The sequence below is a fragment of the Mus pahari genome, chromosome 5 (assembly GCF_900095145.1).
Source record: "Mus pahari chromosome 5, PAHARI_EIJ_v1.1, whole genome shotgun sequence".
NCBI lineage: Eukaryota > Metazoa > Chordata > Mammalia > Rodentia > Muridae > Mus > Mus pahari.
In genome coordinates this window covers 58,055,239-58,079,634 of record NC_034594.1, presented here as the reverse complement: position 1 = coordinate 58,079,634, position 24,396 = coordinate 58,055,239, and the positions used below count along the sequence as shown (strand labels likewise).

Sequence of the window (24,396 nt, the reverse complement as noted above, 5' to 3'; positions counted from 1 at the left end):
TGATGATGGGATGGACTCCGAATGGGGTCCTCTCTGGATAGTCCATCCCTTCATCCCAGCTCCAGAGTTTCTGGGTTCTCCTGGGTCCGTTCCAAGTCCCAGAGGACAAGTAGCTAATTCCCTTGGGACCTGGTGCAGCTGTTTATTCCTTACAAGGAACCCCATGGGCATTCACCTCTTCCTTCTAATTTGTTTGGGGGTTGGGGTTAGGTTGTATATTTTCCAGTGCTTCTCCTGGCTCCAGGATCAGTTTTTTTTTGTTGTTGTTTTGTTTTGTTTGTTTGTTTGTTTGTTTGTTTGAACCATAGCTGCTAGAACTGTCTGAACTCTTTCTGGCCAGTTTTCAATTTTTGTACAAAACTGATTAGTTCTTTGAAAGACCAGATGCACTTATTTTAAGAAGGAAAATGTATTTACAAGTAAGTAATTTTATTTACAAGTAATATATCTCCACAAGCAAGAAACAATGTCATTTACCACAAGACGTTACCAATGTTCCTGAGTAGTTCTGCTGGTCACTTGCCACACTTCTTCGGAAAAGATTCATTTGGTCCAGTGACTTCATTTTACCCAAGGGGGAACCAGCGCCACAAAAGTGTTACTAGTTTCTCTGAGTCGAGGAGCTACTGAAGAAGACATGAACAGAACCCAGGACTTGTCATCTGCCTTATGCCTTTTAAATTTTTTTAAAAATTGTAGCATTTGAAACCTTAAAGGTTTAAAAAGGAGGTTGAGGGAAACAGTGATAGGCCCAAACTGGAAGGGCTTTGGCCAGCATATTCTACTTTTCTCTCTAAGCTGGAGGCAGAGGCCAGGCTTTTGTGTGGGTGCAATGGAGGGCCTGTGCTGTATGGGAAAGGGAAACTTGAAGCCCCCAGCTCGGGGCAGGGCCTTTGTGTTTGGCTTTTGAATGAGCTTACTTAGGGCCTTCTTTTCAGGTAGTGAGTGTGTTTTGTTCCTCTGGTTTACCTGTAACTGAGCTGGAGGTGGTGTGTGACTGCTAGTATCCTTGGCTGGCTGTGTGAAACAGGAGTGGTCAGGGGAGAGTGGGAACCCGAGACTGGAGAGAAGGGAATGTAAGAAGGCAAATAGCAGAATAATGGCATTTGTGTGATGCAAGCAGAATCTAGACAGCAGCTTATTAGAGTCAGCCAGCTTGATTTGGTAAAATATTTGATTTGTGACTCATGCATGTTGGGTAAATTGTTGAATATCTGAGATTTACTGGGTAGGAACAGTGCTAATAAAGATTTTATGGAAAGTGATTACTAAGCTGCTTCTCGACAGAGATGTTGAGGGGAGTCTTGGACCAGCCCATTTTTGTACTCCTGCTCAAGTATCCTGTAGGATCCTGGCAAATGACTGGATCACCAAGGAGTTGCTACTGAAGCTTCTGATGTGTATTTTGTAGGTACCACAACTCATGGGATTTAACTCAAGTATGGGCTGTGAGTTTTGTTCTTGATGGTCTCTTTCTCTAAGCTGTCCTATTTATCATATTTGTCATTCATTCATTCATTCATTCAGGAACACTGTTTCTATTGAGTGTGAAGTCCTGGGGATAAAAGAGGGATCAAAAGCCACAGGACCTATGCTCATATAACTTGTGATTTATTGCTCCTTATAGCCCTTGACCTAAGGAAGCCTGTATATATGCCTGAGGACTTAGAACACTGGTCTCCCTCATTCAGCCAAAGCTATGTCAGACATACCCTCTCATTTGTCTCCACCATAACTATACAGGCAGCTGGCATTAAAACAGCTCTTTGTAATTGCTGAGCAGTTTATCAGGGACATGGCTCTGCGTGTTCAGCTCCCCAGATGCTGGGAAGACACAGAGAGAAGAAACTGCCCGGGCTGGATTCCAGAACCATCTGCGAGGGCCGGGGGTCCTCATGGGTGAAGGAGTGGCTTATAGAAGGGAAGGTGCTTCTACCACTGCAGGCAGAGGGAAAGGACGGAAGGGAATGTGAAGTGGTCAGGAACTCTGTATGTTCAAGTGAGCAGAGCGGAAGGTGTCTGGGAGACCATGGAAAGGTCTAATGGCTAAGCCTGGAAAAGGGCAGTGTCTGTAGTTTTGGAAAAGATTTTCAGTATGGCTCCTACTTAGGAACTGGATTTTGTTTTGCAGTTAGGGACTTCTAAAAACACAAGCAAATGATATGACCAGAATTTATGTTTTAGAAGTGGCAATAAGCCGGGCGTGGTGGCGCACGCCTTTAATCCCAGCACTTGGGAGGCAGAGGCAGGCGGATTTCTGAGTTCGAGGCCAGCCTTGTCTACAAAGTGAGTTCCAGGACAGCCAGGGCTATACAGAGAAACCCTGTCTCGGAAAAAAAAAAAAAAAAAAAAAATTAAAAAAAGAAGTGGCAATAGTTAACCCTTAGAAAGCCTTTCTCTACCAGTGCAAAATTGGTGTGTGTGTGAGGTGGGGGACTACATCCAAGGTCCCCCTCACGAGAACAGTACCCTCCATTTCCCTGATTGGCAGTTCCAAAACTTAATACATTTTCAAAGTAAGAAGTGCCTGGATGTGGACATTTTCTCGAAGCTCTTTTGGTACTAAAACTTGATCTGGATAGATGAGCTGTGTATAGCCTTTATTTATCCCGTGCTCTGTGAGTATTTGTCTGTTTCACTGAAAAGGTAGCAGCAGCTGAGGGTGCCCTGTGATGTCGTGCCAAGAACATTATGGAACATAAAGAAAATATACCATATTCTGGTGGCCATCGGACAGGTCAGAAACCTGAGGCACAAACTACACTGAAGCAGCTGCCGAGACCACAGAGCTATTACGTGGTAGGGCTGAGATTTGAACCCGGTTCTGCCACTTCAGGCCCGAGTTCTTTCAGTCATCCACCTCTGTGCATTAGAAGAAGCCAGCGAAGGCTCTGTCAGTCAGCAGCAAATACAAAATGACAGGACTCACTGTTTGCCTCCATCTGTAAGCCTTCCTTCTTACTAATTTTCAGGATTAAAATAAATGGCTTGCACCTTTTTGATGAAACTTGGTGGCAACTTGTGCTTTAATACTTACAAAAGCACCTTTTATACACCTTTATTTGTGTGTGCAAATAAGCTATGTATGAGTGTGGATGCCTGCATTGGACTGTGTGCCTGGGGCAGGCGGGCTGAGCTTCCTCATCAGCTCTTTCTTCACTTTGCTTTTTACTCAGGATTTCCTGTAGCCCAGTCTGGTCTTGAATATACCGTGCAGCTACGGGAGATCTTCGACTCCTAATTCCCGGGCCTCTACCCCCTAATGCACTCTGGGCATGTGCCACCACATTTTTTTTTTTAATTTTTTTTTTGAAACAAGGTCTCACTATGTAGCCCAGGCTAGGCCAGCACTGATGATCATTCTGCTTCAGCCTCCTGAGTGCTGGGACTGCAGTTATGTCCTACCACAAATCTGCTTAGGAAAAGTGACTTTGAATATTTATAGCAGGATCCAGCTAAAGTTAATTTATTACAGAAGAGCTGCAGGGAATGAGGATGTCCTGAAAGGAAAAGCTGAAGAATCAAGGGGCTTCCTGAAGTCGAGGCCCACTTTTCCAGAGTTTCTGCCAGCGGTTCCACCGTCTGGTGGTCCCTGGGGAACATTTGAAATTATGTGCCAGGCCCACAGCTCAGCATCCTTCCATGTCACGGTGACTGCTCAACATCCTGTGGTACACAGACCCCAGTCCCTAGTCTTTCTCTCTTTAGAAAGTGGTTCTTGGGCTTGAGTGTTTATCAGAGATGCTTGGAGCTCTTGGCTCTTGGGCTCCACTCCTGGAGGTTCTGATTTTAAAAGTTCACTTGGGGGGCCCTGAGAGAGCTGGCATTACTGTCAAGTTCTGAGGGATGCTACTAAAACTCCCAGTGCTGTAAGCACCAGTGGACAAGAAAGGGATGTTGTACATCAATCACTGGAGGAGAATCCTCTTTATACCTCCCCTTTATAATAGACTTAGTTTTAAATTGTGTGTGCAGTGTGAATGCAGGTGCCCTTGGAGTTCAGAAGAAGATGCTGGATCCATGGGATCCGAACTCCTGTCCTCAGTATGTGCTCTTAACTGCAACACCATGGCCCCGCGACCCCCCTTTTTTCAGTATTTTGGGTATATTTCCCTAGAGTTATTTTCCAGATACCTACACCCTAACAGGAACTCTGCCTGTCACTGTGACAGAATGCCTGAGATAGGCAACTTGAAAGAAGCAAAGGCTATTTTGGCTCTTGGTTGTGGTCACTCAGCCTTGTTGGCTGTGGACCTTTGGCAGGGCAGTGTGCCATTGCAGGGAAAGCCTAGCATGACACAGGACACTGAGAACTCTGGTGCAGACCAGAAGGTAAAGAAGACGCAGGGATAGGTCTCTCTATGCTCCTCAAGGGTACACTCCCTCCTCCCATGGCTTCCTCCAACCACATCTGTGTTAAGGCTTCCCGCACCTCCTAGTAGCATTGCTAGTTAGGGACTAAACCATTTAGAAAAGTACTTTTAGGGGGACATTTACAATATAAACCATGGAGCTGGGGAGGTGGCTTAGTGGGTAAGAGTATCTGCTCAGCAAACATGAGGGCTGGTTCAAATCTCTAGCTGGACATAAAGAACTGGACATGATTGTGTGTGCCTGTAACCCCTGATTGGGGGACACAGACAGGTCTTGCACACTCACATGTATACACCACACATAAACACACACACAGAATGACACCCAACCTCCTTTCCTATAAACTCAGACCACACCAAGCAGCTGAGTTTAATCTACCTTCTGAAGAGTATTCAGTCAATGTGGATAATAAGGCTTAATTGGGGTCCTAAACTTTCAAACTAAGAACTATTTCAGCTGTGAGTCAGTAAAACAGTGCTGTCTTCCTATTGAGGAAATGAAAGGAAGACCACCATCAAAGGAAGTTCAGTGGTAATTTTAAGAATTGGAGTCACAGCAATTACCGTCTGGCCTGGCTGAGGGCTGGGTGTGGGGTGGAGTGACCTGCAGAAGCCGAAGTTGCCTGCAGGTCAAAGCTGAGTTGTCTGTGAGGCAGGAGGGGCTGATTCCCCAGACACATGGCTGTTTTTGGACTCTGCTAGGACTGCACAAAAGTGCAGACAGTCAGCTGGTGAAATGATAAATGTTCTCAAAGATGCATGCTCTTGCTATAAAGCTTTCTAGCTGAGTAACGGCTACAGGCCTGCTGTCTTCATTTTGACAAGGTTAGAGATGAGCCTTCTTTACTACTACCACAGGAGCCTGCAAGACCAGCATTGATTTCTGCAGGAAACTTGGGTTTCTTTGGACTAAGTCAAGTCATTACAGATCTGTGTTTTCAGGTGCGAAAGAAAGAAAGAGAGAGAGAAAAAAAGAAAAAGTAAACAAAACAAAAAACCAGAACCAACTTTTAGATATTTTTGTAGCATTTTTCTTTTTCAACTTACCAACTCTCTTGATGTATTTGTTGCCTCTTAAATACTTTAACTTGTTTCCTGAGATAGTCTCATGTAGCCCAGGCTGGCTTAGTTCCTTATGTAGCTGGAGACCTACTGATCCTCTGGTCTCTGCCTGAGTTCTGGGATTACAGGCATGTGCAAGCAAGCCAGGTTTCTGCAGGGCAGGGGATCAAACCCAGGCATTTGCTCTTGTCTGGCAAGTACTCTACTAACTGAGTGATGTCTCCAGACTGTTTTTGAACACTTATAAACATATTAAGATGGTTGATAGGATGGTTGATAGGAAATTTTCTGTACTTCCTAATAATTTATGGGGACTGATTCTAAACCCAGGCTTTAGGTTAAAAAGCTTAGAAGGGAAATCTGTTGTAGGTAGAAGGGATCCTTATCCAGAGGGGTTGTCATTCAGGATCTCACTGGTAGCCATTTTCTTTTTATAGCGTAATTAAGAATGGAGGCTCCAGTGATAGACTGCCAGAGTTGGGATCCAAGTCATGTGACCTTGGACATATTACTTTAGCCCCTTTGCATTATGGTCTCCTCAGCTGCAAAGTGCAGATGTAGTGTCTACCTCTTCCGGTCTTATGAAGAGCTGACAGGTTGATAACATGAGGGAAAGCACTTCGAACTGAGCCTGGCACAAGGGCCAGCAGCTGGGAGCTCATTCCCATTTAATTTCCTTTGTCATCAGAAGCTAAAAACATTCCTGCTGTGTGTGTGTGTGTGTGTGTGTGTGTGTGTGTGTGTGTGTGTGTGTGTGTGTGTGTGTATGGGGGGGATGCATTCCTGTGTGTATGAATAAAGTGAAATTTTTTTCTTGCCCTAAATAAGGCACTAGCATTTGGGAGTCAATTACACATGTAAACTCTTATAGCTGACTTTGAGTCATGCCTTGTCTTTATTTCCTTATTTGGTCAGGTACAAGCCTTTTCGGTCATCTTCACATCCTTCGTAGATCTCTCTCCTACAGTGTCAGAGAACGCCAAGATCAGGACTCACTCCTTACCCACAGTCACGCCACGTTGTCACAGCATATGTGTAACGCATACAGGGAAGACAGGAAGACACCAGACCAAGCTTCGGAGAGCCCTCTCTGGAGTTACACAAGATGTGCTAAATGCCTCCACTGTTGGATTATGTGGCCCTTCTGTTCAATACTGTTTATCAGGACTTCAGCAGAGATGGTGTGCCAAGCATGCCAAGGGCTACTTACATGCACACCCTCTCCACATCATGTACCACAGTTCTGGAACTTGAAAATAAAAGCAAGTGTCGGGTATATGCCATCTGTTTTGTACAAACACTAACCAGGGTAAGCCACTCTTCTGAGCAAGGGAATGTTGAGGACCTTCTAAACTTCAAGGTCAGAGACACCAGCTGAAGGCCAGCCTTGAAGGCAGGGCAGCTGTCTCAGGCCTGACTCTGCTGTGAGTGCCTGTCCGTCTTCATCTCAGGCTTGTCCTCATCTCTCTTTTTTTTTTTTAAGATTTATTTATTTATTATATGTAAGTACACTGTAGCTGTCCTCAGACACTCCAGAAGAGGGCGTCAGATCTTGTTACGGATGGTTGTGAGCCACCATGTGGTTGCTGGGATTTGAACTCCAGACCTTTGGAAGAGCAGTCAGGTGCTCTTACCCACTGAGCCATCTCACCAGCCCTGTCCTCATCTCTTAACCATTGTTTAACCTTGATCACTACAGCAGCCTCCACGAGCAATTCCCGAGCCCTGGGATTCTATCCTTGAATCTGTCTTGCCAAACTGGTGTCCTCAAAATGGCTTTTTACAATATCATTTCCCTGCGTATGATCTTTCATTAACACTGTGAGGGAGCCATCATGTCTGAAGTAGGATGCAGGGAACCTTATAACTATTCTGTACCCAACTTTCTTTCCGTACCTATTTCTCACTTCTCAGTGGTTCTTGCCAGTGTGTTCTCTGTCCCATCAAGGTTTGACACCTTTCCCACCTAGATGCTGTGGCTCATGTGCACCCTCCTCAAGCCACTTTCTCTCCCTGCCTCCCACATTCTAGCCTTTTAGGGATGTTTCTGCTTCTCTCTTGGTTATGGAATAATTCTTCCATCTACCATCTCAGCCTTTCTCAGGCTCCTCCTAACTAGCACGTACTACCTGCTGTTGTTTGGATTCGTTCATCTGATCCTCCCATGTGACCAGTTCCTCCAAAGAGTGGGTCATACAGCTAGTGACTAACTAGCATCATTGGGTTGGTTGACAGAGACTCACATCACTGTGTAGGCCCTTCCCCCTCTGGTTGACTTTTAAACACCTGCAAGCTCTCCCATAGGAACAAAGTTGAATTGTAACAAACAATAGAGGTTTCTAGAATCCAACAGTTTATCTTTCCTTCCCTCTGTAAAATGCACGTAGCAAATTATTTTGAAAGTCAAGAGAGCATGAATGTGTACGTACTCACTTTATGGAGTGTTTTTTATACCTCATGAGGAAATACTCTCTTTTTATTTTTTGAGACAGAGGTTCTCTCATGTAGACTAGGCTGGCCTCAGGTTCTCTCATGTAGACTAGGCTGGCCTCAGGTTCTCTCATGTAGACTAGGCTGGCCTCAGGTTCTCTCATGTAGACTAGGCTGGCCTCAGACTCAGTATTTCAGGCTGGTCTTTGAGCTTTTAGTTTCCTTGGCACAACCACTTTGGTATTGGGATTACATGTGTGAGCCTTCACACCCCACATATGTGTTGCTTCAGCTGGAACTCCGGGTTTGCTGCATGCTAGGCAGGCATCCTACCAATTGATCTCAAAACCATCTTTCTGATTACTCATTTTTTTCATAGACCACACACAGCTTTCTTTATTCAGAACAGTTCCCTTTAAGATCAAAGTGAACTTGTAGCTGACTTTCTTGTACAGACTTTGGCTGAAAGGTCACCTCTCAGGGCAGCTTCCTCTTCTTATCTCATTTTATTCTTTGTTTGTCTGCAGGCAGGATCGTCAGTCACCTGAAAAGGCTTCTGAGGTAACCAGGGTGTGTGTGTGTGTGTGTGTGTGCACACACACACACACACACACACACTTGAAGTCATTGCTGATGGGGAGCATTTGGGAGTACTAGGCTATGGTTGGTTTGTAGAAAATACAACTTGGACTGGCTTTCCTGGGATACTTGGGTACCCTCAAAGGGCCTCCTTACTACGTTTCTTCCAGCATTTCCTACCTTGTGTGCTTGACTGATTTCCTCATACCCGAGGGGGAATTGAATGTCTGAACTTTGATGGGTTCGGTTTTGTTTCATCTATTCTGCTCCAGCATCCTGAGTTTCTGGATGTCAACCCACCTCTCGCCGTTCCCACAAATGTAGCTTCATGACATCATTCCCAGTTAACATGCTTTGTCTTTACCCACTGAGGGTTGGCCTCTTCCAGTGCTTAAAACAGTGTAAAGCTTACAGGAGTGTGTGTAGCGCTGGTTTGATAGAATCACTAAACAAACCAATAAAGGACCAAAGAGTGGAATTTAACACTAACTGTCCTTACTCGGGTAAGTTTATTAATCGTAGGTTTCCAGACAGCTCTGCCAGGCCATGGGAGAGCTGAAGATTTTTGTTGTTTGTTTGTATGTATGTATGTATGTATGTATGTATGTATGTTTTTAACCCTAAGAAAGAGTATTCTGTGGACCCATGCTGATCCCAGCCTGTCTAGATTATCCCTGCCATCTGGAGTTTGGGATTTTCCTTAGCACAGGAGACACAGAAAATCATTTTAAAGATTGCATCTGGACTGGTTTCTCCAGTCACAGAGAACCCACAGGAGGCATTTCAACCACACATCCATGGATTCTTGGGGGTAGGGGAAGGCTGCTTGTTGGGGTGGTGAAGGTACCAGAGTCCCCAAGAGTCATCTTCTCTGTATGGAATCAGTAGGCTGTGAGACCGGGTCCCCACAGCCCCTTGATCGCTTCCCTGTTCCTTCCTGTAGTACAAGCCAGTAAGTACATTCTTCTTTGCCTCAGCCAGGCTAAGCCCTCTGAAAACGAGGCCATTTCCTAGACTTTTGGTTTCAAGATCCACTTAACAACTGTTCACTGTTTTGCCTCCTTGTTACCAAAGGAGACACTTTGTTCTCTAGCGGAAACGAAGAGGTCAGAGTTCTAGCATCTTAGTTGGAAGGAAATTGCTATTTATTTGATAAAGGCAGACTGAAGTGAGCATGATATCATTCCCTCTTCCCTTCAGGCTAACATCTTAGTGTTCTCGAAGCCATCTTAAGTGCCAGAATTAAATACTTTTATCCATATCCTCCGGAAATACAGACTAGGACATGATGATACCCTTTGTCGTGGCTGCAGAAGTGTTTAGAGAGTCCCAAGTCTCAGAGTCCCAGCATCTCTACAAGAGGTCACAAAAACAGCTTCCTACCCAATTACTGTTTATTCAATGTTTAATTCAAATTGGCACCTTGGACTAATTTTGTAGCAGATCGTATATACTGAAACTTGCTTTTTAATTAATTGGTTGAACACTACCTAGTTATCAGCCTAAAATTAGAAAATGATTAAATCTCTTTATCCCGTTTGTCTTGGGAGGAAAATTGGTGAAAAGACACTAATTGTTGCATTGGAGGTGGGGTGTGCTTGACTCGGGCTTCTTCAGAGATACTTAAGTGCCATTGGAGATGACAGATGGGCACGTGCTCTTCAGGGTTATCATTCAGGTATCATGTGTTATGGAAAATATGTAACACACCCAAATGTGTGTCCTCACGGGCACTGCTAAATTAGGAATTGTACTGATTAGCTCTCCTAGCTGCTTCCTGAAGTGAGAGTCGGTGCCTTGAAGAAAAGAACTGTGCTTTGCCTCTGTGTTTGTTCTTACTCCAGGGTAGTAGACAAGGAAGAGAGTTCATGGGCTTCGTAATTCCCTAATGTACTCCAGAGTAGTAGACAAGAAAGAGAGTTCATGGGCTTCGTAATTCCCTAATGTATATTTTAACTTTGGTTGGATCAAGTCTTTGACAGCATCTGAGGAGACTGGAGGGAAAAAAGTGAGCCCTCCTCTCTGATTCTCAGGTGTGCCTTTCTGTTGCTCTCCGTGGTGTGAACGCTTAGCTCTGACCCTGGCTGTGGTGTTGTCTGCTGTTCACAGGGAGCTAATGAAACACACAGAAGGCTCCCCTTGGCCAACAGGTGTTGCGAAGTGCTTTTCTGTAGCCTCTTCAGATGTTAGAGAATTCTGTTAGGATCAGTGCAAAGTGGGGATTCTGTATTCCAATGAAGAATTAACTTAAGATGCTGGCACATTGAAACAAAGTATGTTTCAATCTTTTTTAAATTTTGAAATGTGATTCCTAAGGATTTTGAAATGTATTCTATCCATCTGTCTTAGTTAGCTCTTAGTACATCCAGACCCCCACAAAACATCAGCTTAGAGCAGCAGGTGTTGCACTGTCATGAGCTGTAGGCCCGTGGCCTGGTTTCTCTGACTCTGTTAGGCTCACTCATGCTTGTGACCAGCCTGTACCTCAGCCACTGGAGAAGTAACTTGTTCTAGACTTGTCAAGGGTAATTCTGCAGGATACCAACCCCTGCCCCCAACACACATTTCCTGTTACCTGTCATAGCTCCTCCCGGGAAGGAAAGGCCTTTCTCAGAAGAACCCCACCATCACTTCAGACACACTGTTGGCCATTACAGACACCAGGTAGCCTACCCAGAGGAGTCAGAGAGAGAGGTTCAGCCCCCATGGGAAAGGCTGTACAGTCAGATAGGAAAGGGCATGGAGCAGGAAGGGATAAAGAGTTGGAGCACACGTCACACACAATTATCTGCCACAGACTCTTGACATATTTTATGCAAGGTCCAGCTCAGTCCACACCTTGAGGTAGAGAGAGATTTTATTAGAATCACCAATCCATTTTATCACAAATTCAGATTTTCTTTGTGATTTGGAACTCAAGTCTAGTTCAACCTTGATCTTTCTGTGCTCGGAATCTCTTTTAAGGGGACCTTCCCCTACCCCACCCCCACCCCCAAACACACACACTATTTAATGCTTTGCCAAGGGTCATGTAGGAGGAATGACAAATGTCTTTAGAACTCATGGGATGTGGCCCACCAGTTAGCACAGCCACGATGGGTGGGACCCTGAGGACCACATGTCCTGAGGACTTCATGCTGGTATGGAGTTCTGCTCTGCTATCTGCCTTACATCCTCTTAATCTAAGAATTATCTGTAAACTCTAAGGGTGCTTCCAGCTCCTCACTGGGCAGTATCACTGGTACTCGGAATAATAGTGCCTGATCTCTTTCAGGCATTGCTGCTGGAGCAGATTAATGATTCAGCCACCACCCTAGAGAAGAACTTAGATTGTCAGTAATGACCACCACCCTTAGAAAACATTTGGAAAAATAAAATCGGTAGTGAAGGCAGATGAAGATGTTTTTGCTACTGGCTTTGATGTAGAAAATATTAGGGAACAATTTGAAGTTCAGAAAGGCACACTCTTATTAGTTAACCTAGGGACCCTTTGTGGTCAGGGAACAAGAACAGTGGCAGCACTGGCTGACCCGACTCTCACTGAGGGTGGGCACGTGATGATTGATTCCTTATATCTGTTTTTGCTCTCAGCTTCCTGATATTATTTAATGCTGAAGAGTAGATATGCATTCTGAGGATTTAAAGTAGGTATGACTGATTTTTATCTAAAAGTTTAGACTTGCTATTCTTTTAAGATTCTTATAAGATTACTTTTAACGACAAAAAATAAAATAATCAATCCTTTGTATCCGCAAATTTCTGTCCGCAGTAAGAGAAATCAGCTGAGAAAACTACCTTGCCTGCTCACACTTTGTAAATCTATACAACAAGTTGCTTAGTTGCGAGAGTACATGGGTTCTTGGGAATAATTTGTTTTCTTTACCTGTACTACATAATGTTATTTCTTATAAAGGGAAATATACTGCTTTTTCATAGTCATTCCCTAGAAGAAAACCAGAGTGTAATCACACTGGAATTTGTTCCTTCCATCCTATGTGTATGTGTAAGGTTTGTGGGAGAATGTGTTTGAACTCAGTTCCATCCATCAAATCTATATGTATATGTATATAAAGCTTGTTTTACATGTTTGTGTATGTGTTGAAGCTTGCTCCATCTACCAACTGTGTGTGTGTGCGCGCGCGCATGTGTGTGTAGGTATGTATGAATATACATGAAATGCTTAGAGCCTGCTTGTTGGAACTTCGTTCTGTCTACCCACCAAGTATGTGTATACATGTATATATATGTTATATATGTATATGTGAAAGGCTTGGAGCCTGCTTGTTGGAGCTTTGCTTCAGCCACCCAGTGAATATATCCATATTCATGTATATGCCTGTCTGTCTATATGTATCTATGTATTTGTATGTGTAAAGTTCTGGAGCTTGTCTTTGTCTAACCTTTCTCTGTGTATATGTGTGCATGTTTGAATTTTCTTCCTTCTCACTAATCACTGGCTGCCATCAGCCGCAGCCCTTGTTGTGTGTTATCAGCACGGACACTCGTCAGCTGCCATCAGCACTGATTCTGATGGCAATTGCCATACTTTGGTGTCAAAGCTGGTCTTTGGCAATGCTTCATCTTTGTTTAGGAGTTAATGCTTTAGCGGGAAATATATGGAAATTTCTGGAAAGGCTTGTTTACTTTTTAAAAACCATACAAAGCTGCTTTTTAAAAATTGAGTTGGATCTTTTATAAAAGATTTTGTACAAAAAGGTTTACATTGTAAGGTTTTTATCACCTCCTAGTAAGAGCTGGATAAAATTGGACAAGGCAGCTGGGTAGTCAGACAGTGTGTTGCAATGGCCATATTGGCTTGTATTTTTTAAAGATGGCTTTCTGCTTATTCTGTCCCCTGAAGCATAAACTGGAGGTAAAAATGACCACCATCTTTGCTACAGAGTAGCTTGCTTTTTGCAGATCATGAACTTTTCAGGAATACCTGTGTAGGTCTAGAAAGCAAGAAGTCTATATCTACGTAGTTCAGTGCTTTGAGCTTACAGGAGCTCAGCAGAGACAAACGTAGAGGGTAGAAGCTTATTGTCTTACATCTTTCAACCTTTTGGGAGACCCTCTTGCCCAGCCTTCTTATATCTGGTTTCTTAGGTTTTCTCTGCAGGCACTGTGTTCTTCTCCTTTGAGAGTGATCTTATCTGGGTCTAGTCTGTCCAGAAACCTCTAGCTGTTCCTTCCATTCATGTCTCCTTGTGGAAGCCAGAGTCCCTTCCCTGATCTGTAGTGGCTCGCAGGAAATGTGACCCCTCATAGACTCGAGGATGTCCCCAACTCCCAAGCCTGTCCTAGGCACAAAGTTCTTCTTTATGGCCAGCAGACCACTGAGTTCTTAGTCTGACACATAGAAGTTTCTAGAGTAGTCTTGTTAAGAAGGGAAAGTGTCCGTCATTTACTTGAAGTTGCCTGATTCTTGTGCCTGAGGCTGCAAACAGCTTAATTCTTCACTCAGTTTCTACTCCTCAGCCTTGTTTGCTCTTAATGGTAATGTTGACAGACACATTCTTAAGGCATGGGGTATTTTTGTGTTTGCTATTTTAGATAACAACACTTGAACACTAAGCAAAATCCAGTCCTGGCGCTCATTCCAAAGTGTGTACTTGTGGGTTTGCCAGAAGGTCCCCTTGGGTCTGTGCTGCCGTCCTAATATCCTGACAAGGATAGTGTTGCTGCACAAGTGTCCCCTCCCCTCACTGTCTACCCATGATTAGTCAGCTTGATAACTGCAGAGCTGAGGAGTGCGCTTATACAGCTTAGCGATATAACTTTAACTCAGCTTTTCAAAGGAAAACTGAGTATTTTTGGTCTAAAATGTGGGTCAGTAGATGAAGGCACTTGGCACCAAGCCTGAGGAACCACTGTGGGTCTCCAGAATCCACATGGTAGGAGGAGAGACCTGACTTCCATAAGTTGTCTTCTGACTTCCACCTATGTGATATGTACATAAACACACACACACACATACACACACACACACTTCAAATAAAAGTATTAAAAAGGAAAACCACATTTTATGCACATTTTCCCATACCTCCTAGTCTTCATAGTTATTTTTAGTGACTAAGCCATTAAGTTACTATGCCATTTGCCAACACATTTCATTATTTACCTTTTTTTTTTTTTTTCCAAATCCTTGATTATGTTTTTTCCCTATTTAATTATTTCTTTAGACCTAGTTATCAGGCCTGAAATCCCTAAATCCAACAAAGTTGGTCATCTTTGAAAAATGGTAAACACTCGTTTGTACCGCTTGGTTCTCTTCTACCGCTGTGTGTTCTGAGGAGCGAGCTCAGGCCATCTGGCTCAGAGGCAGTTCCTCGACCCAGGGATGCAGATTGCTGATCCTACCACCTTTTTCTCACCTTTTATGATAGGGCAAAGGTATGTGCAGGCAAGCCCTTGCCAAGACGTTATTATTTCGAATGCTGACACAATCTCAGAGCCCCGCAGTGGGCAGTCATTACTGTTTGGGATGTTTCTGTTTTGTTCTCCACAGCCCTGGGGGGGCACGGACACTTTATGTGGGAGATTTACAATACAGCAACGCAGTCTTGAGCGAGCGGTAGTGGAAGGGATCACAGCTCTGTGCCCTCAATAGGTGGTGGAGCCCTCCACAGGGACCAGGCTGTGTGTAAACCTGTAAGCTCTTTATATAGGCTTAGAAAGATACACTTGTATCCCAAGTATCTTTGGAAAAACAGACTGTTGTTTGAAAACAGACATTGGAAACCCCCAATGACTCTAAGGCGTTTCTTTAGGAAGTGTCCTTTTTAGGTTGATAGGGACCTAGAGTATCAGAGACGGGTCAGCCACTGAACGAATAGAAAAAGTGTGGAGGAAAACAGGACCTGGCTTAGGTGTGGGAGTAGAGAGTTGTCAGGTAGTAAAGAAATACTCTGTTGGTTCAGGGAACAGTTTCAATACAGGTCTTCCAGAAAGCACTGGGCTTACGGGCCACAGACCCACCAGATCTCAGTGTAACTTATTATGTAGTTGTAAGAATTTGAATAATTCACATTTAGTAAAATATCACCCTGTTAGTGTTGCTTTCAAGCAGGCTTTGCTTCTAATTTGCTGAGGGGTCAGGGTTTTTTTTGTTTGTTTTTTGTTTTTTTTAAGCCTAGGATTTCTTAAATTTTTAATAACTTGCACAATTGAAGCCTGTTTTTTTTTTTATAGTTCCATTAAGCTAAGGAGAAACACTGATCATAGTATGAAACCAATTCCAAGGTAACTTGTAACATTGGAAAACTTTGTTGAACATGTAGCTTCTTGAGGATTACAGGGTATGTTAGTTTGATTGAGCTGTATACTTGGAAAATCTTAGCAGCAGCATGGGAAATAAAAGGTGTGGTTTGCACAAGAGAACTCTGGGTAAAGATCGTAAAACTGGAGTCTAGTACCTGCCTGGAGCCTTATTCCCAAAAAGGTTGCCCTTTTCTGCCCGTATATGATGGGTGGTTTTCAAGGTAAAAGTTTCTGTTTCCTATCTTGCTGGTTGGGTCTAAGCCAGGATCAAATTTGTGCCAACCAAGTTGTATGCTGTTTGTCGTACAAAGAAAAACGATTCTGTCTCCCAAATACTGGAGTCTAGCTAAGTAGGATCTGAGTTTGACCTTGAGCTAGGTTAAACACCATTCTGAGGGTGTGGATTTTGGTTATTGGGGTTCAGTGATGTGCAGAAGAGATGGGCTTTTAAGTTTATTTCCTCGCCACTGGGTTTCCTGATGTCTGAATGTTGCCCTTTCTGAGCACAAAGGGTATAAAGTGTATTCCACTAAATCCACGACCTTCGTGGCAACCGAGTTTTAGTCAGTTACCTACATCATCTTCCTTAGGCTCAGAAATGTTGATGTGAGCCGGGCGTGGTAGCGCCCACCTTTAATCCCAGCACTTGGGAGGCAGAGGCAGAGGCAGGCAGGTGTCGGAGTTCGAGGCCAGCCTGATCTACAAAGTGAGTTCCAGGACAGCCAGGGCTACACAGAGAAACCCTGTCTCAAAAAACCAAAAATAAATAAATAAATAAATAAAGATAAATAAATAAATAAAAAGAAATGTTGATGTTGTTAGCTGCCAGATTTAATGCTGTGGTGGTCTTGTTACAAATAAAGCCAGTGAACTTACAGCAGAGCTTCATGGAACATCCCCGTGATCTTCAAGTGTAGTCTTTGTACCTTGGATTTAGGCAGGAGTGAGGATTGTTGAGTGGACTCAATACTCACCTTGGAGTTGGTCTTTTATTTATTACACTGCTTTGGTTTCATCTATTGTGCTGATGTGTAGCCATAGCATTTCTGATTTAAACAGCATGGAGTATAGTCAGCAGAGGTAAGGCCCCTTCGGTGAATCAGGTCTTGGAGTAATCCTTGTATGCTCCATTGAGTTTTAAGAGAAGGATTTGTGTTGAAATAATATCCACCCTATTATCCACCTAGAAGGACCAGTCTGTAGAGGAGAGTTCATGGTAGAGTGGTGAGGGAAAAGGGCTTGGGGCATAACCTGAGAGGACCATATGGCAACTCGGTAGTTTCAAGGCCTAAGCTGAGAAGTCACGGGAACTAAGTTTGTCACTTGGATCCTGGGTTTGAGATCTCCAGAACTGGATGTTGAGCACAATAGTAGTGGGCTACGAATGGCTCCTTGGGCACTGGGTATACTAGAGGTGCTGGCGGCTGGGAAAGAGACCAAAAAGCAACATGAGAGGAGACTTGGGTGTGACAGGCCCTGACGGTGATGGCCAAGCTGAAGACAGCAGAGAAATGACATGATGCTTAGCAATTATTCTTTGTTTCTTGACAAAACAGTTAGCCAGGCATTGTGTACACACCTGTAATCCTATACTCCAGCGGCTGAGGCAGGAGGGTCCTACCTGAGCCAATCTGAGTAACACTATGTCAAAATAAAACAAAACAAACAAAAACCTGAACAGTAACACAATTACAGCTGTATACTGAAAGAACGATAATTATTATTTTAATATCAACAAATATCACTGTTGTTCTTGTTTCTGATTACTTTATGGTATATTTTTAGTTTTTTTTTTTTTAATCAGAATTAAAATGAGACTACCACATTGTATATTTGATGTATTTCTTAAGTTTGCCCCTCTGTCTTGGTTCTTTTCCCTTTGAAATTATTGTAGAAGGCATTGGGTCTTTTGTGTGTAGCTTTGCCCACGGTCTTGCTTTTGCTGAAGTACCTCTGTTGTGGTGGTTAGCAGGTTCTTCTGTCCTTCTGTCCTTCTGTATGCTGAAAGCGGTAGCTGGATCTAGCAACCTGGATAGATTCCGCCGGCCTTAAGACGTACGTGAAATAAAAGAGGGTTATGGGCCGTGTCATCATGTCGTCTAGGAGTGAAGATCACGGTCCAGCACGGTCAGCCGCACGCAGTAGTCTCTGCAGCTCTTGAGAGTAGTAGGACATGCTCTGCTGTGTAGCTACAGCTTTAGTGATCAACCCCGGAGCCTCATCATTTTTTTTTTTTTTTGATGGCAGCTCCTTCGCATCTCTACAGTCGGCCTCCCTGCCACAGACTCCGTCAGCCATTCTTAAGTTTTGTCTCTACGGAACAGTTTTACTTGTCTAGAACTTCAGAAAGAAATAACTAGGTAAATAGATGGAAATTGGGCTAAAGTTAGCACTTGTTAACTATTGCATTGCTATTAGATATATTTTTTTATTTATTCATCCCTGTGTTTCTGTGTATGTATGTGTGGTTGTGGCACAGGGATGGAGGCCAGAGGAGAACCCATAAAGTCAGTTTTCTCCTACTGGGTACCAAGGATTGAGCTCAGGACTTCATCCGTGATGGCAAGCACCTTTATCCAGTGAGTCACCTCCCTAGCCCATTATTAGGGATAGACACATGAGTGTCTGAGAATGACAGTGGGTGATGAGAAGCCTGTGGCAAAGCAGACACCGTTAGAGTGCAGGACCCAGAGGGCACTGGGGAAGAAGAGCCTGGCTTGGAGGTCCTGCGGAGGCAGGCGGGGCCCAGGCTGGCCCTTGGTGCTTGCCTCTGCAGCGCACGCACATGTTGCCCCTTGGCTCTGTTCTCCTTTGTCTCTCTGCTCACACACACAGGATTTCCTCATAACCCTGAGTGTGTTCTGATGAAAGAGAAGCCAGGGACACAGTGCAAGACAGTTTCCTCCAGGGTAGGATGCTGAGAACTGTGGATAAGCCAAGCCTCTCACTGACTGGTGCTTAAACCCTGCTCCTTCCCACCACCACTGCATAAGCAAAGTCCTTTTTTTGTTGTTGTTGTTGTTTTTCCTGTTTTTGCCTCTGAGATAAGGTTTTACTATGAGTCCTAGGCTGGCCTCTAAGTCGTGGTGATCATTCTCGTGTTCTAGCATTCCACTACAGGGTTGTTGGCATGTGTCCCTGTACCTAGCTTTTCTTCTTTGTGTTCCTGATGCTTTCCCCAGCGTTTCCTGGTGAGACCTACAGATGACCGTGTTGACAGAGTTTGTTTTACCCAGAAAATTAATTGAGAGTTTTCAGTTTTCTTTGTATGTCATTATACAGTGAACATTTCAATGTTATTAAAATTATTTGACATCTTGACTTAAAATAGTCATACTGTGTAATATATAATTATATATAGTACATAATATACTAACTTCTGTCTGTATATGTGTATAATTCTCTTTGAATAACTTTGTAAGATCAATTAGAGGATATTGAATTTTTAAATTAAAAACAAAATCACCCTGAAATACAAAGACAACCCTGTTGTATGCTGAGGAATTCACAGAGGGTGACCATTCTTAGGACTTGGAGAATAAGCCTTTCCAAAAGCATCGTGACAAATGCTCTGCTGAGGTTGCCATGCTCCTCACTGACTCTGAGAGACTCAAATGCTGCGGGTGTGGGGAGTCAGGCCACTGATGGAAACGTTTAAGGATGCCGCACGTGTCTGCGAGTACTGGGCACAGGCGTTAGCTCTCACCCATTGTGTGTGCTGATTTACAGTATTAGATGATGATCAGTTCTGTCCAGTGAACTTTTGCATGCCATTCAGAAGAGTTTAAGTAAAGATAAAATGACCAAGCACCTCTCTTTCTCTCTTTCTGTCTCCACAGAACCATCCGAGTATGGCTGAAAAGAGACAGCGGCCAGTACTGGCCCAGCATCTACCACACAATGGCCTGTAAGTCATGGGCTTTTCCACTTAAGGGCCTTTTTTCTGATTCCCTGGATGATTGAAAATTTAAAAGACCTGGCTCAAAATTGCCACTGGATTTCAGAGTGAGTGCCTTTGTTGCCCAAGACCTCTGACAGTATAGTAAACCACAGGAAACTCCTATTACAGGGGCAGTTGGTCTACCAGCCTAACTGAAACAGGACCAAAACTGAAAAAGGACTAGAACAAAAAAAGGAAAAGGACCATTTTCCTTTTGTCCAGCTAAAACTCAGTAGTGACTTTATGAAAATGATTTTTGCAGTTTCTTGATGTGTGTAAGTGCTCATGCCTTGGCAGACATGTGGTGTTTGGAGGGAGCTTGAATTGGTTCTTTTACATCCACCATGTGGGTACTGCAGACCAAACTCAGGTTTCTCAGCATAGTCCTTTAAATGTTGCGCCTTCCCATTGGCCCCCAGCGGTGATTTTTCACTCAGTGGTTAGCGCCTGACCCAGCACTGTAAAAGTCTGACGTATTCTGCACACTGTGGTATGACCTGTGATTGTGACCAGCCTCATCCCTGCTCTTTTCACTGTCCCCACATGTCATACAAAGATGGGGACGGAGCATCTCTGTGTAAATGGGGTGTCTTCTCGGAGCCCAGGCATGTAGCTCAGATGGTAGAGTTCTTGCTTAGCCTGCTCGAAGCTCAGAGTTCAATACCCAGCACAGCATAAAACGGTAGCCTGGGGCTACATGAGACCCTGCCCTGACTTAGAATTCCTCGTACATCCTCACGCCAGTCCACTTGCCATTACATTGCCGTATTTCTGCCCTGCTGATTTTCTTCAGCTTTTCTCAGAGTCAGAGCCATTAAGAAAATGCCGGGATGCCACCTAAGGCCAAGTGGGAGGTGAATCCTTCTGTCCCAAAGAGCCACAGAAACTGGGAGCTACATGCCCAGCTCCTGGGGAGATTCTCGGGTTAGAAAGTGTTAAGTCTTGGGTCTCACTTCTTCAAGATGCCAGGCAGGAGGCGGGGGTGAAGGTGGGCTGGTCACACATGAGTATGGAGTCCACAGGCCTTTTTGTAACTACCGAGTGAATGAGCAGCCACAGCTGTGGGGCTGCTTGGGGCATTGTTCCTTACTGAGGGATTTCCTTGAATTAAGGGCTTCCACTATTAGATGACCCCCCTAGGAGCAGAAGAGGATTGGTTTTGAACTCGGTTTGTTACTGAAGGTCATTGTGAAGTTCCTCCATAAGAGGGCTTGTGACAGTTGTCCTAGTCCTGGTGACATTGGTCACAGCTTTTCTAAGCATTCCAAAACTGTAAAATCTGTGTCAGTTCGGATCGCCAGTCCCTCAGCACAGCGTCAACGGTGGGAGTCATCCTTCCAAGGACCTCTCCTCTCAGCATCTCTAGTGTATTCGTTGTGTGTGCATACCACTCAGTGAAAATGAAATCCTGCTTATAGGTAAGTTTGCAGTGGACTAAGGAGCACATCAGAAGAGTCTCTGAAGGGCTGCTCACAGATAATAGACCCTTCTCATCACCTGTGTCTGCATGTGTTGTGATTGTGTAACCTGGTTTCTTACACCAAATTCTTCCCTTGAAATATGACTCACCCGGTGTCTTAAAGTAATTACAGAGTCTGTTTAAGCAACGGGGCAACAGGAGGTGATATCCTCTGGGCCTCCATAACTCCAACAGTCACACAGTAGGCTTCTGCTGGATGGACAGATTCTCACTTCCCAGTGGCCCAGCCACAGATCTATAGCTGGAAGGAAACAACAGTCTGTGAACTCATCCCCGTGCCTGCAGCACTTTGTCACCATGGCGGAACACCTCCTGACCCCGACCCCCACTTTGCTCCATAGTTCATGTGTTGGTCATAACAACCTCTTGGGAACTGAACACTGAGGCTCTGCTCCCTGGATCCCTGGAGCCATAGACTGAGATGCTTATGCCCAGCATTGGTTGTTACTCTCTTCAAGTTGAATCCCTCCCACCAACCCTCCAGCTATTCTTCTTGCAGTGTTGGGAAGTCTAGCCCTGTCTCCTCCACATATTTTCTGCAACTTAATTGAGAATTAAAAGTAATAAATTCCATCTATTTATTTTGTGTGGAGGTCAAGAGGACATGTGGGAATCTGTTCTCCTTCTACCATGTGACAGCAAAAGCCTTTAACCACTGAGCCCTCTTGCTGGCCCCTCTGCTGATTGATGGTTTTTTTCCCCTTAGGGTACCAATACCCAAGCATGGCTTAGATCTTGAACATGTGACCATGGTTCCTCTTGTCCCCATCCATCCTTTACTGGGCTTCACTGGTTTTCCTGAGGTGGTTCCCAGTTAGAGTAGGAAAAGCTGGAAAGAGTAGTCCCTGGGCTCCGCAGTAACTGGCTAACGCCTGCATGCCAAGTGTGCTTCTCTACATAGTCAGCTTGTTTCCAGCTGCCGCTGCTGCTGCCTGTTGATGTTGCTGTTGTTATTTTCGACAAGGTGACACTCTGTAGCCTAGCCTGGCCTTGAACTCACAGCAGTCCTGTTTTTCCTTTCCGTTTCTGGGGTCACAGTCACGAGCTTCCTGCCAGGCACAACTCAGTCACTCTTCATTGCCTACGCAGCAGTAGTAACACGATGGTGAGAAATATAGCAAATGATTCATGGAAAGTAACTGCTATTTTCAAATGATGTTTCTTGCATAAATAAGTTCAAAATACAAGTTAAAAATAAGTTTATAGAAATGTCATTTCTATAAACTGTCTGCAGATTACTGGATTTGAGATGTTTAGTGGCCATCTACCAAGTTCAACTTTCCTGTGAGCAAGGTAACTCTGCCTATTGCCCTGTGTGGCCGCTCTTGCTCTGTAACCTAACTTTCTTTCCTCAGCAAGAGTCACTTTCAGAATCTGCTGTGGCTGAGGAAAGGTGATGACTCAGTTTCTGTCTTACTTTATGCACCCAGCCTTTTTTCCTTGGCAAACATCATTTGATGATGTCATTACAACAGCCATTTTATGGATAAGGAAGTTGAGCCTGAAGAGATTTAATTCGATTGCTTATGGCTGTAATTCTGATCCACCTATGCTTATGACTGTAGAACCATGCTGCCTACCAGAAGGATGAGGTGAATCCACAAATGTCTTATGTGCAAGACCAGATGGCAAAGCTGAGATTTCATGGACCAGACAGTCTATGGCAGCCATTCCCAGCTCTACACTATAGTTTGAAAGCAATGCTGAACAGTGAAAGGCTCTCCTGGGCTCCAGTACCACAGACTGTGGCTAGAACTCAGTGGGTGCATCTGGCAGTCTGCTTTGAGTTTTACATATATGTTCTCAGACTCATAGGGGCCTTTTGTGTATATATTGCCATTAATTTGAAAGATGGTCTTGTGTTTCTCCTCCTTGTAAAGCTGTGTGAGTAATCGAACCACCCACCCTTGTTTCTAAGCTGTGTATTGCCTACCCCACTAGAAACCACTTATCCAGGATAAGCAAACAAACAAACAAACAAACAGGCTATGGTATTAAACCAAACTAGGGAAGCTTTTTAATTAAAAAACTCCAGGTCTATGAGACTACTGGGTGGATAGCTCCATCTCCTGTGAGCCTGGCCACCTGTGTTTGGTCTCTGGAGCCCTCAGTGGAAAGGGAAAACTCCTTCCTGAAAGTTGTCTTCTGCTCTCCATTGGTGCCCTGCATTACTCACACAAGACAGCAACAGCAGCAGCAAATGTAGCAAATCTCTAGCGCCAGTGACACTTTTACAAAAATGAGGGTTTTATGATAGTGTCAGGCATCAGAAGAACTGATCTTGATCTTTAAAGCCAACATCAAATTTATCATCAGCTGATAAAAGAACAAGACTGGTAACAGTGAGTCTTAAATCATCATAGCAACTGCTGTTTTAATTGTGAGATGTTGTGTGTGTTTGTGTATGTTTAACAATGTATCTTTGTGGTTATAATTATCTTTTAATTCAGACAGCCTAACAATACTTGTAGCTGGCCTCAAACTCTTAAGAACTTCTCCCGCCTGTGCTTCCTGGGTACTGGAATTAAAGACATATGCCACTATGTCTGATAAAGGCTATAATTCTTAAGCATGATAATGTATTATACTCTCAAACATAAATATAAACGTGTGCAGACTTAAAGCCAATTCAAAGTTGTATAAGTCTGGTGAATTTTGTATAATGTCAGTATCTACCTTCACCTTCAGAGCTCTTGAATGCAATTAAAGTAGTCCTAGGTATAGTCTTAAAATTGTCTTTGGGTACAATTTTGTGTTATATTTTCTTGGGCAGACTATGAGCCCAGGGCCTGGAAAGATTGCTCTGTCTGTAAAGTGTCTGCCACACAAGTAAGAGGACCTGAGTGCAGATCCCCAGAACCTACAAGCTAGGCATCATGACGATTGCCTGTGATGCCAGCATTGCAGGGCAGGGATAGGAAAGGTGGTGGAAACAGGCAGGTCCCTGAAGCTCACTGGCCAGTTAGCCTAGCTGAATCAGTCAGCTACAGGTCCAGTGAGAGACGCTGTCTAGAAACATAAAAGATAGAGATCAAGGAAAGATACCTAATGGCTGCCTCTGGCACATGCAGACTCGTATACTAAGAGGTATATCCTGCTCCCCCTGGCTGCCCTACCAGATAGATGATAGATGGATAGCGGATAGATGGATGGAGAGATAGAGAGATAGATGATAGATGGATGGAGAGATAGAGAGATAGCGGATAGATGGATAGATAGATAGATAGATAGATGATAGATAGATAGATAGATAGATAGATAGATAGATAGAT

General features: G+C 44.0%; 1 protein-coding gene across 1 annotated transcript in view; it reads left to right on the top strand.

Annotated features, from left to right (window-relative positions):
• Wdfy1 (WD repeat and FYVE domain containing 1) overlaps positions 1-24,396 on the top strand; it is a 48,454-nt gene that overhangs the window by 1,589 nt on the left and 22,469 nt on the right. Inside the window, exon 2 of the mRNA XM_021198063.1 lies at positions 19,544-19,611. Coding sequence (XP_021053722.1) covers positions 19,544-19,611 — 68 coding nt within the window. The remainder of the gene's footprint in view (positions 1-19,543; positions 19,612-24,396) is intronic.